Here is a 13131-nt window from a genome sequence, read left to right as displayed (position 1 = left end):
TCTCTTTAATCTTTTTTTTTTTTTTTTTTTTTTTTGAGACGGAGTCTCGCTCTGTCGCCCAGGCTGGAGTGCAGTGACCGGATTCCAGCTAACTGCAAGCTCCACCTCCCGGGTTTACACCATTCTCCTGCCTCAGCCTCCTGAGTAGCTGGGACTACAGGCGCCCGCCACCAGGCCCGGCTAATTTTTTGTATGTTTTTTAGTAGAGACGGGGTTTCACCGTGTTAGCCAGGATGGTCTCGATCTCCTGACCTCGTGATCCGCCCGTCTCGGCCTCCCAAAGGGCTGGGATTACAGACTTGAGCCACCGCGCCCGGCCTCTCTCTTGAATCTTATACCAGCCACAGCTCCTGAAACTGGTGTCCTCGTGGAATGGAGCCTAGGATAAGTTCGGTCCCAAATACAGCTATACTGCCTAACTAGCTGTGTGAGTTTGGGTGAATCATACATCCCTCTGCGAGTGCACTTTCTCACCTGTAGAATGAATCTAAAATCTACCTTTTAGATGTGTAGAAAATAACTGAGTAATAAACATAATATAGCATCATGAAGTATGAAGAACAAATTGCACTGTGTTAAAAGATGATGCTATGATAGGAATTTGGGCCTTACCAATACATACAACTGGGTAAATCCAAAAAGTAACTTAGTTGCTTACTTCTGACTCCAGCAGTAGCAAGACAGCAGAGGGCTGCTCGATATTCACTTCTTTGCCTGACCCTCACTGACTCACAAATCCCTTACTTCTTTCTACCTTCAGTAGTCCAGGAAAGCAAGACTTTCCGAAAACTCCAGTGCATCTGTAGCCTCAATGAAAAATACCCCAGCTGTTCAGGCCCTCTCCTGGAATGAAAGATTTTTAAGCCTCAAATCTTAAACATGCACAAACAGGACATTCTATGTGGAAATACACCCTTTCTTCTAAACACTTCAAATTCCCATCTTTGTGTTTCCTTCATAAGCGTAGAAAAAAATCAGCAGGATGCTTCTTACTCTTAAAAAATTGAATTACCAAGATAAGGGAAACATTTTGGGAGCTGTAGGTCCCTATGACCTTTGTGACCAATTGCTTTTCTAACTATCCCCCAGAGGGTAAAATGGGAGCCAGACTATTAATAACTAAAATTACAACCCTGATACAACGCAATCTCTTCTCCTTTTAATTGAAAACATCATGGGGACAAGGGACAAGTCTATGAAAAAATCAAGCAATAGGGTACTGGTTTGCACTTTTTTCTAACAATACTGCATAATGATTGAGAGATCTCATGGCCTGGAATGTATTACCATTTTGATAAGATCAAGTAACCAATCAGTTAATGAGCAGATGTCACTTCTGCCTACTCAATATCAGGCTCTGTGCTAGACAAGGATGAGGGTGACAGGTCCTGCCTTACAGAGCTCAGGTTAGTGGGCCAGCCAGGTCCACTAACAGTCCATCACATGAGAGCTGAAGAGACTGGGGCCAGAGTAGTGGCGATGGAGTTGGAGGAGGGAGGGATATGAGAGGGACAAGCAGTCTGGAATTAATCAGACTTTTCTTTATTAAATGCATCCGTTTTTTCCTTAAGTGTCATTTTCTATCTTACTTCCTACATGATAACAATCCATTGTCTAGTTTTGAATTTAAGGGGAAAGAGTGTGCATTCACCCACAATTGAGTCATAATTTCTCACAAAATTAGAAAAGACATAATTTTAAGCCTTCAGAAAACACTTTTCTTATGTATCTTATGAAGATTATGGCATAGATGTGGTAGTTGGCTCCTTGCTGCATCAGAATATTTTTCATCCAATTAAGCTCTACCTTTAAATAAAATACGGGTGTCTTTGTTCTCTAAACTCTCACTATCTGAATATTTGCTACACTGATATGCTAATTTTTAAACAAAATTCATTACCCAAACCTGCTAAATAAATCTGTTTTAGGGCACATGCAAGAATATGTTTAAGTCATGCATGCTTAGACAAGAGCACGCCAGTGTGCTGCTATTGTGTCTCAGTCATTCTCCTTATAGCGTCTTGAGTTCATGTTGTTTAAACATGTTGTCTTGTATGTATCTTATTCTCCACATTATTCAGTAAAAGGTCTTTTAAGAAACTAGAGAAACTAATGAAGGAAGTGGGCAAGACTAACAGGCCTATTGAAGTCCATGTACTATAAGAAAAGTTGGGAGCAATGAAGCACATTCAGAGACTGGCTAGAAGTCTTAAGTTTGGTCATGCATGTGCTCCCCACTCCTAGGAGCCAAACATAAAACACTGAAGATTCATTTAAAAATCTAGATTATGGCCAGGCGCAGTGGATCACACCTGCAATCCCAGCACTTTGGAGGCCGAGGAGCGTGGATCACGAGGTCAGGAGTTCGAGACCAGCCTGACCAACATGGTGCAACCCAGTCTCTACTAAAAATACAAAAATTAGCCGGGTGTGGTGGTGCATGCCTATAATCCCAGCTACTCAGGAGACTGAGGCAGGAGAATCACTTGAACCCGGGAGGCGGAGGTTGCAGTGAGCCGATATTGTACCAGTGCATTCCAGCCTAGGCGACAGAGTGAGACTCCGTCTCAAAAAAAAAAAAAAAAAATTAGATTCCATAAAAACAGCATGCTGGTACAAATAAATGTGATCATGGCATGAGCAGACATGTCACATTGTCACATTCAACACACAATTACACAATTATTAATACAAATGCAGCTTTATGTTAACAAGAATTTTTAACCAAGCAAAGGGGATGTAAATAGCTAGCCACCATGAGTTCTGTTTCTCATCCCATTGCTCTGTGTGTAGCATCAGACAATGGTTGACAGCCAATCACCTCTGTACTCTTCTGATGGGAATGGAAGATTCTCCCTGCCTTCTCTTAAATCCAGATGAGCCTCAAATATTTCCTGTTTAACTCATTCCTTCACCAGCTCTGGCTTCCTTACCTCCTCCTGCCTCTGAATAGTAACAGTGACCACAGCTTCCAGCTCACTCTTCTCACCATCAGACCTCATACAAGCATGCCTTTGATCCCAAGAAACCTCTTTGAAAGTTCCCTTGTTTGCTTATTTTATTTTGCTAAGTATTACTGGCATACAGTGCACATCTTTAATATATTTAATATATTATTTCATTATTTATTTACCAGTACATGTACACTGCAATGTAGAAGGAAAATGGAATCCATTCCCAATACCTGACACTATGGTATATGGTCTTGTGGCTTACTACATACAAACGTACCTAACAATTAGTTTATCAAATGCTGAATAACTGTACAGTATTATAAATAATTTACATTTTACAGAACTCCTTTGTGGTTTGTTAAATAAGTTTATAAAGGGGTGTTAGTGGTATCTGGCAAATTAATCAGCATTTTCCTGGGGGTTAGGAATATATTTTTACTTTTCTCATGTAAAATAGTGGAATATTGGCTTCTACTCTCTGAAAATGTGTTAGTAAACAAATTTTAAAGAACATATTAGATTCACAAAAGAGGGATGCCTGTATAATTAGCAGTTACCACAATGCATACTTGCTCTTCTACCATTTAAAAGTGTCTAAACATTACCTTTATTTTCAAGAAAAAAAGTAATGAAGTAGTATATTAAAAGGCATTACCTTAATTTGAAAGTCATTACATGTCTGGGTCAGTTAAGTTTTCTCTATTTATTGCTTTAATGCTTTTTTAAAACAATAAAAGCCAATCACCTGTATTTATATTCTGTTGGAAAACATGTGAATTATATGAGCTGGGAAAGGAAGTTCAGACTAGTAGACTGCTATTCTGGTTTTATTTATTTATTTAGTGACAGGGTCTCAGTCTGTTGCCCAGGTTGGAGTGCAGTGGCACGGTCACTGCTCACTGCAGACTTGATCTCCCAGGCTCAATTGATCCTCCCACATCAGTCTCCCAGCTAGCTAGGACTACAAGCACATGCCACCATGCTTGGCTAGTTTTTTTGTATTTTTTGTAGAAACAGGGTCTCACTATGTTGCTCAAGCTGGTCTCAAACTCTTGGGCTCAAGGGATCCTCCTGCCTCAGCCTCCCAAAGTTCTGGGACTATAGACATGAGCCACCATCCCTGGCCCATTTGTTTCTTTTTTCTTTTTATTTTCAATTTGATGGGAAAAAAATATCTGTAGGTGTTATTTCTCGTTTTAGTTTTGTTCAGTAAAATTGTATTCTAGATCTTCATTACCTTTATCAATACTACCTCTCACCTGAGCTCTCCCACAAAAGGTTCCTCATCTGAATCTTGTGTAAGTTCAGCTTCATCACTGGCTGCCTTTGAAGTGTAAAGTTGCTGCAGAAAAATTCAAATATTTAGATATTTAGTATGTATACAAATAGTAAAAATGCATAGCATATATTAATTTTGGAGGCATGCTCATATCCAATGTTACAAATAATCTGCATATCAATGTGAGAAATGCACTGGAGTTTTACAGATTTGAAAAACTCAAGATTATAGAGATATAATGATTTGACCCAAGAAATAGAGCTAGTAGATCTAGGAGCAGAATTTCAAAGTTTGAACTGTGAGTTCATCACTCTTCCCACTGTACTACACAGTCACACTGTGAAAAAATCTTCCTCCAAAAAGCCATCTGTTTGCACAAGACTTTTTCTCCAAAATGTCCACTAATATGGAACAAACATCCTACAAACCTAGAGAGAAACTGGACTAGAACACAAATAGAGTTCCTTGTGCTGTAAGGGCAACCAAGGTATTGGGCCAAACAAGATTTTTTTCTCTTCCTCAGAGAAGGAAGTAGGTACTGGGGTTGACTTCCAAAGTGGGATGTCTGTATTCTCATAGCAGATGTGACAGTTCAAATCCCACAAGGCTACAAAGAAGGAATAATGGAAGGGGCAACTGAATTAGGCAACCTCCTNCTAATATGGAACAAACATCCTACAAACCTAGAGAGAAACTGGACTAGAACACAAATAGAGTTCCTTGTGCTGTAAGGGCAACCAAGGTATTGGGCCAAACAAGATTTTTTTCTCTTCCTCAGAGAAGGAAGTAGGTACTGGGGTTGACTTCCAAAGTGGGATGTCTGTATTCTCATAGCAGATGTGACAGTTCAAATCCCACAAGGCTACAAAGAAGGAATAATGGAAGGGGCAACTGAATTAGGCAACCTCCTTAAACTGTCTTTCTTCTATACTGCTTTTCTTACCATCTTAAATTTGAAGAAATGATGACATATATTACTTGTTCTAAAACTGAATGTAAAGGCCCCCTCCACAATTTCTAAAATGTGGTCTGAAAATCCCACATTTTAAACCAGAGATGAAAAGTAAAGCAAGTATGTTGCCCTCTCTGGATCACTGGCAGTAATAATGACAGTAATAACAATGATCACGACAATTGTAATAGCTCACATTTACTGAGTGCTTGCCATATAGGAGAAACTGTCTTATTTACTCCTTACAACCCTAATAGAAGGTACTATGACTGCCATTTATAGAAAAAGAAACTGAGGCTAAAGGATGTGACTTGGCCACGGTCACACAGCTGGTAGGGAAAGGATGTGAACACAGGAAATCTGGATCAGAGGCTTCCCTTATAAGGTAATGAGTTGGATATGTTTTATGTTGTAACGTCAACACAATATTAACATGGCCCAAACAGTGCTGTTGATTTTAGCCTCCCACACTGCCTGATCCACATTGTCCCAGTCTTGCTAAAATCAGTTAATGGCACCTCTATTTGCTGAGTTCCCTCCATTTGCTGAGTTCCACAAGCCAAAAAGCTAAGAGTCCTCCATGAGATGTTTCTCTCCCTTCTCCTAGACACTTTTAACTCATCAGCAAGGGCACTATCTCCAAAATATATCCCATATCAGAATACTTTTATCTCCATTACTACAATCATAGTCCAAGCCCCTGTCATCTTTCACTTAGGTCTTCTTGCTTCCATTCTTGTTTCTCTATACTCTATTTCTCACCCAGTATTTAGCCTGACCTTTAACAAAGAAAATCAGATCATGTCACCTTCCTGCTTTCCAACGCACTTGAAATAAAACCCAAACTGATTACCATGGATCTCAAAGTTCTACATAATCAGTCCCCTGTCTCTCTCCTGGATCTTATTTTCTGTTGCTCCTTCCCACTTTCACCTTACTCTGGTCACATAACTTACTTTGTTACTCGGAACTCTCCAAGCTAGTTACTACTACCTCAGGTCTTTTACAGATGTTGAACCCTCTACCTGCGTTGCCTTCCTTTCTTAGCATCCCTAGGGGTCTCTGCTCAAAAGACAAATTATCCGAAAAGAACCTTCCCTGACGACTCTGTCTGAACTCCTCACCCGCACTAGTCATTAGCACATTATTCTGTCATCCTCCATGGCACTTTCCAATATTATTTAGCTATTGCCTATCTCCCCTAATGTCTCTCTGGCACCTAGCACAGTACCTGGAACACAGTAGGTGCTTACTAAATATGTTACTGAATGGATAAATTAATGGATGCTGAATCTATCAGATGAATCCCAAAGTGAATTATTTTTAGAGCTAGAATTTGTGAATGGTATGTTAGAGAACAAAAAGAGAGCAGAAGTCTTTACAATCAGCTACCCAATGGGGCTGTGGTGGAGCTGCCTCAAAACTCACCTGGTATCAGAAGCCTTCCTTTATCTACCTGCCAAAATGCTCATTTCTCTTAATGTGTTCCAGTTCCCAGCACCTACCTTTTATAATATTTTATATTATGTCAAGACTACTTGTAAATGATTGTGCATTTCTTTCGAGTGTGTCCAAATTTTCATTGAGATGTTCACTTTCTGAAACATAGGAGCTGACTTTCCTTATTTGCATACCCTAGCACAACCCTCTGCACACACTGAGTAATTTAGCAATGCTGTCCTGTGGCTGAGAGACCAAAGGGGAAGTGACCCTTCAAAGGAAGCCCACGTCACCACAATGGGGGAAGCACAAACACAGTATACCCACCCGCAGGAGCTGAGTCCTGAGAATGCAAACATTTCCCACAAGATAAAACCGATCCTCCTGAGGAATACATGCAGCAGACAAGTCAGCATGGAGGTGGTTGGAAAATAAGCCACTAAAGACCACAGTAGACTCTAAGGAAGATAGACACACATGTGACAACAGAAAGGTGGACCAGTAAAATAAGAAGACAAATACCTGCCACATCCATGTGCTGTTTGCTAACCCACTGACAATTTTCAAAATTCTGAGCCATGGGATTTTTCCTGTCTTCTTTCCTTTTCAGCCACCCTCCCCACCAAAACATAAATAATTCATTACTGAGAATCAAATGTTGAGAGTTAAGGTTGGTTTTCAGTTTTCCGTTATTACCCTGTGGATGGACATTTTAGCCTCCAAAAGAGATGTGGCTCCTCTCTTTTTATGTAGACCACATGGGTAGAGTGTGTGAGAGTGTGTGTGTGTGTGTAACCTGTGCACAAATAGTCAAGTAAGATTTTTTCAAAAAGTATGACCTTTAATTTCCAAGAATCATGACAAATATATCAGCCAGCTTTTGTGTGAGTTAATTTCATTTATTTATTAATTTCTCACGTGTTCACCAATATTTGGTATTATTCACACTTCTAATTTTTCCCATTCTGATGGGTGTAGAGTGCTAATGTCATTGGTTTTCAAATGTTTCATTCTTTGCTTATTTGTGAGTTTGAGTATCTTTTCATATATTTGTTAGCTATTTGGGCTATTTACCTCTGATTCAAGTCCCAGATATTTTAATGGCTCCAAACCAGTTAATATTAATTAATTTATGTTAATTTCTCAGCTTGCAGTTTCTGACACCTCAAAATTTGTAAAATGGACCCTATATCCACACACAACAAAAATTTGGGTTTTCGTTTCCGGTAAGTGGCACATTTTGTCCATTCAAATTCCCAGAGAGAGATGATGAACCCACTCACTATTCCTCTGGGCCAATGGACAGAACTTTATTGATCACTTTATTGATCTCTAGGTTTTATATACTGGTGCTTGACTGGGTGTTAGAATTCCTGACCCCAGCCAATGGAGCCTATGCATGACTTAAAACCCACCAAGGCCACCACAAAATCAGCTTCTTCTTATCATTATCATACTGCTTTAAACTTTAATTTCTGGTACACATAGACACATAGAGTCCCCATTATTTTAAGCTTGGATATGCATTAAACTTCTTTTGTTATATGTTTGCAATCATTTCCTTGTTTTATAAAAGGAGAGAGCCATCCTTAACAACTCAGTGTCCCCCACTTTGTAAATTTCACTGTTAATTTTTTAAAAGTCTAATTAATGTGAGTAGTCAGAAACTGTGGCCACAGGGATATCAGACAGTTTGCAAGTACCAAGCAGAAGAGCATTTATGTTAGTAATGAGCGGCTACATAACTCATAAATGTCATATAGATAAGATAAACAGAATTGCTTACCATTACAAATATCTCTTACATTCACAATAAATTTCACGTATTCGTAAGCAGAACTATCACCATGTTCAACATTTCCTCTTTTTAAATGACAGCAAAATTCAATATGTGTTTCTAATAAAAAGAGAACAAATACAAAACAAGTCTACATTTGTACTTTACCATATTCTACTGGATTATTTCATATCACCAATGTCTTACTTAGATTAGATTTTACAAAAATATTATTTTCTTTCCATGAACATTAGCATTTACATAGCTATCTATGTTGTATCAGTAGAGCAGGGCACCAGCTAGAACACTACACACGATGGTCCATTATTTACACAGCACTAATGCAATTGTACAAATGCTACAATACTCAGGGTCTGTGGTGAAGAATAAGATTTAATGGAGGAGAGATTTTTTAACACTAGAAATAGTTTGCAATATTATATAAAAGTAAATTAATATATGATCAACAGCCATATATGCTCTAATTATCTTTTTAAAAATTAATCCATTGAGTGATTGTTACTTGTCCCTTAAAACCTTAGAATTTACTACTTTTAAAAATATACATACCTGAGTTTAACAAAGGAAATCTGAGAATAATCTTTTGGTAGACTTCATCTTTCTCTTCATCAGGCAGAAGGCTTAATAATTTTTTGCCCACAATCTCAGCCTGGCGGGAGAGGAGAGGAGGAGGTGAAGGGGAAAGGGAGGAGAAGAGGGAGAGAGTAAACTTTTTTATCTGTGTTAATACTGTTCAGTTCCTCTATCTCCTTACCTCCAGCGAGCTCATGCTCTGCCCCACCTCAGCCATCTACAGTTGTATCTGTTATACCTCTAAAAAATACAATTCACATTATCCTACTTTATGACCACCACCTTCTACCTTTCCAGTGCACTCATACAAATACCCCTCTTGTATATACCACCTCTCCAACAATGATTCCATCCACTAAGACCTCTAACCCATTTCTATCACATTTTCACTGTACATTGTATCTTCCTCAAATCATCACATCTTTCCCTATCCAGTTCAGATTCCATGGTCACTGTAATCATTCCTATGTGCTCTTTCCCTCTACCACACTTGCCTGGGAAAATTTTGACTCTAGTTACTTCCAACCTTTCATTTACACCTACACCTTCACCCAAGCAATTGAATGTAGATGAAGAAAAACCCACAACTAAGCAGTATATTGTTTGAGATACGTATTCAACTCTGCCCAAAATTCATTTATTTAGACAATTTGCTCCCCTACTCTTTCTTCCTTCAAATCTCCAACGCCCCAGCCTTCCTTCATTTTCAGCTGACCTGATTTCTTGTTTCAGTCAGTGAAAAAAATGGGAAACGTCAACATCTGACACCAAATTTACCAACCGATAATACCTGTTCCTGTGCCTAGAGACCTGCTTTCCCTCCTCTTCCAATGAATAAGCTGTTACCTAAATTTGACTCCTTCGCCTGTGCACTGCATCCCGTTTTCTGTAGACTATGAAAAGACATTGTTCTAGAAAGTCTTACTCTACCCCACACATCAAGTTTTCTTTTCCTCTCGGCTGGGTATTCCGATAAGCATACAGAATGCTGTATTATACATGCTATGATATCTGTCATCTATTTGGTCATTAAACACTGTATGCATGTATCAAAATATCACATGTATGCCATAAATATGTACAAATATTACATATCAATAAGAAACTTTAAAATAATCAGGAAAACAAAAACAACAGCACAAAATTCTAAAAACGCATAACCTTCCTTTACATTGCTGCCTCTCCAACTATAACTCTACTTATCTGGAGTTATGTACAAACATTATACATCAATAAGAAATTTTAAAAATAATCAGGAAAACAAAAACAACACAAAATTCTGAACATGCATAACCTTCCTTTACATTACCGCCTCTCCCTTCAATTATAACTCTACTTATCTGGTCCACTTTGGGACAAAAATTCCTGAAATGAAACTATATTTGTCACCTCCCCTTTCTTCACTTCTCACTCTTTCTTGAAACCACACTAATGAAGTTTATATCTAACCACTCCACTGAAACTGCTTTTGTCAAGGGCACTAATGCCCTCCATATTGCCAAATCAAACCATCACTTCTCAGCCCTTCTCAGCCCTCATCTTACCAAGCATCTCAGCATTTGATGCAATTGATCCTTCCTTTTCCCTTGATACATTTACTTGACTTGCAGGACACCACACACATGCGGATATACTTCTACCTCAAAGGCTACTCCTTCACAATTTGCTAGATCTTACTCTTGCTTCCTGAATACTAGGCATCGGAGTGCCAGGGCTCAGTCATTAGGCCTGTTTCCCTATGTGGTCTCTTCCACTTCCATCTCATTAAATACCACCTATCTGTTAATGACTCGCAGATACTCGTCTGTTGCCCGCACGATAACTCAATTTGGATGTCTAATCAGATTTCAATTTTAAGAGATCCAAAAAGAACTCCTGATCTTTTCTTTGACAAAATATGTTCCTCCCTCAGTCTTCCTAATATCGGTAATGGCAACCAGCATTTACCCATTTACTTGTCCTTGACTTGCCTTTTATCTCTGAAACTCAACATCCATCAGCAATCTCTAATGGATCAATTTTCAAAACACGTACAGACTTAGTACACTTTTCACCACCTGGTCCAAGTCTCATTTCCAGTTTGGATTACTGCAGTAGCCGTAACTGCTCTCCCTGCATCTATTCTTGCCATGCCTCCGCCACCATTCCATTCTCTATAGAACAGCCAGCGTGATCCTTTCCAAACATAAGCCACATCATGCTATTCCTATGTTCACTCAAAATTTTCCGCTGATTATCCAAGTCATTCTGAATAAAAGCCAACGTCTTTATAAGGGCTTTCACCACTCTATATTCTAGTTCCTTGCTGCTATTGACTTTATCTGCTCTCTCTCTCTCTTGCTCACTGCACTCCAGGTACACCTAACTCCTTATTCATATCCAAACACAACGAGAGCAAATACTCATTTCAGAGCCCTTGAACTAACTCCTCCTTAAATGTGAAGCACTGGTTCCCAAATACTTGCAATGGCTTTCTCCCTCACTTAATACAGGTCTTTACTCAAAAGTATTTTACATAGCACCAACTCCTTGACATTCTCTTATTGCCTTTTTTGTTATCTGTTTATTATCTGCTTTCCCCATTAAAATGTAAATTGCAGTATAACAGAGACCTTGCCTGTCTTATTCACTGCTATATCCTCAACACCTAGAACAGAGCTTGGCACTGGTAAGCATTCAGTAAATATTGGTTGAATGAATGAATAATATTGTATCATGTAGCTGAAATATGGTGAGACATGGATAAATTGAATATCAGATATAGAAGTAATGAGCTTTTAATGTGATAGCAACAAAGTAATAAAGTATTCTTTGTAGCTGAATAATGGCTTTGTGTGACGAACCACAAATTCCAATGATTTTTTAACTGATTACCATTAATAATCTACAGTCAATATTCAGAAATATATCTTTATGGCCCATTTGTAGAAGCCAGCCTATGAACTGGTCAGTGCTCGAATTAGCAGATGGATGCTGTCTCAATCAAGTTTGGCTTGATTAAGGATAGAAATATTACCTTAATTTACCAAACAAAACATTATGCAACTAACAGGCAATACATCTTGACAGTGAAAGTCACACAGTAAAAAGAAACGTAGATTTTTTTCAATAAATTTAACTTTTCAATAAAACGTTTTGTTGGTTTAGTTATAAAACAGACTTTGGATGCCAAACTAGGTTACCTCTGTGGAGACGACTCATTCATTCACTCATCTAACACACGATAAACAACTGCTCCATGCCAGTCACTGTTCTAGGTATGTTCACATATACAAGCTCACTTAATCTCCTGGGAGAGTAAGAATTATCCCTTGTCTTATTCTTCAGGAAATTAAGGCTTCTCCAATTGTCAAGAGTTCAGAAACGCAGAAATGAAATTGACATGAAAGCTACATCTAATTCCATGTCTATTGTTCCTTTTACTACACCATAGCTGCCTAAGTCCAATTTGCATCAGGAACAGAAAATTTGCTACTGGACCAGTTCCTGTATTTTGGACATTCTACATGAAGTAATTCACTGAATAAGATTTTACACTTATTTCTTATAAGGGTTACAAAAGGTGAACCTGACAATGAATTCCAATGAGCACATAGTCTAGTAGGGCAGATTAAATATGCACAATCAATTATGATGTAAAGTATAAAATAATACCCTAACAAGAGGTACAAAGTGCTATGTCTCATAAGTTCTTTCATTAGTTGAAAATGAAGATAGCATTGTCACTTAAAAGAGTTCAAAGTGAGCTATCTTTTGATAGTCTACATTCTCTTGGATGTGACTAGTGGTAATGAGTTTCTTTTTGATTCTCTAGGGATAGGAATAGTGACAATAAGCCTTATAATTAACCACCAATTGAAACAGTGGATCTGTTCCAGTGACCTTGTTCCTTAGTTAGAAAAAGGGCAGAGACCTGAAAGCGTGATTAACCTCATGTTATTTTTGTAAATTTTTAGCATTTGCTCTTATTACACAAGGTAGAAAGATCAAGGTACTTAGAACTTAATGAAGCAAAGATAAATACCAGCGAAAAATTAAGATGTTTTTTCAAAAGCCAAGTTTGCAAATATCTATTAGTTGTCACACAAATATTAGCATGGTGAGTCTCAGTCACGCCAAAAAAAAAAAAAAAAAA

General features: G+C 38.3%; 1 protein-coding gene across 1 annotated transcript in view; it reads right to left on the bottom strand.

Moving 5' to 3' along the window:
• PASD1 (PAS domain containing repressor 1) overlaps positions 1-13131 on the bottom strand; it is a gene marked incomplete at its 5' end in the record, with an annotated part of 73785 nt that overhangs the window by 45117 nt on the left and 15537 nt on the right. The window contains 4 exons of the mRNA XM_017884078.1: positions 4214-4296; positions 6953-7083; positions 8412-8522; positions 8973-9072. Coding sequence (XP_017739567.1) covers positions 4214-4296; positions 6953-7083; positions 8412-8522; positions 8973-9072 — 425 coding nt within the window. The remainder of the gene's footprint in view (positions 1-4213; positions 4297-6952; positions 7084-8411; positions 8523-8972; positions 9073-13131) is intronic.

This window comes from Rhinopithecus bieti, unplaced genomic scaffold (genome assembly GCF_001698545.2).
Source record: "Rhinopithecus bieti isolate Rb0 unplaced genomic scaffold, ASM169854v2 scaffold_14838, whole genome shotgun sequence".
Classification (NCBI taxonomy): domain Eukaryota; kingdom Metazoa; phylum Chordata; class Mammalia; order Primates; family Cercopithecidae; genus Rhinopithecus; species Rhinopithecus bieti.
Note: the sequence above shows the minus strand (reverse complement) of the source record. Positions and strands in the feature narration are given on the sequence as shown.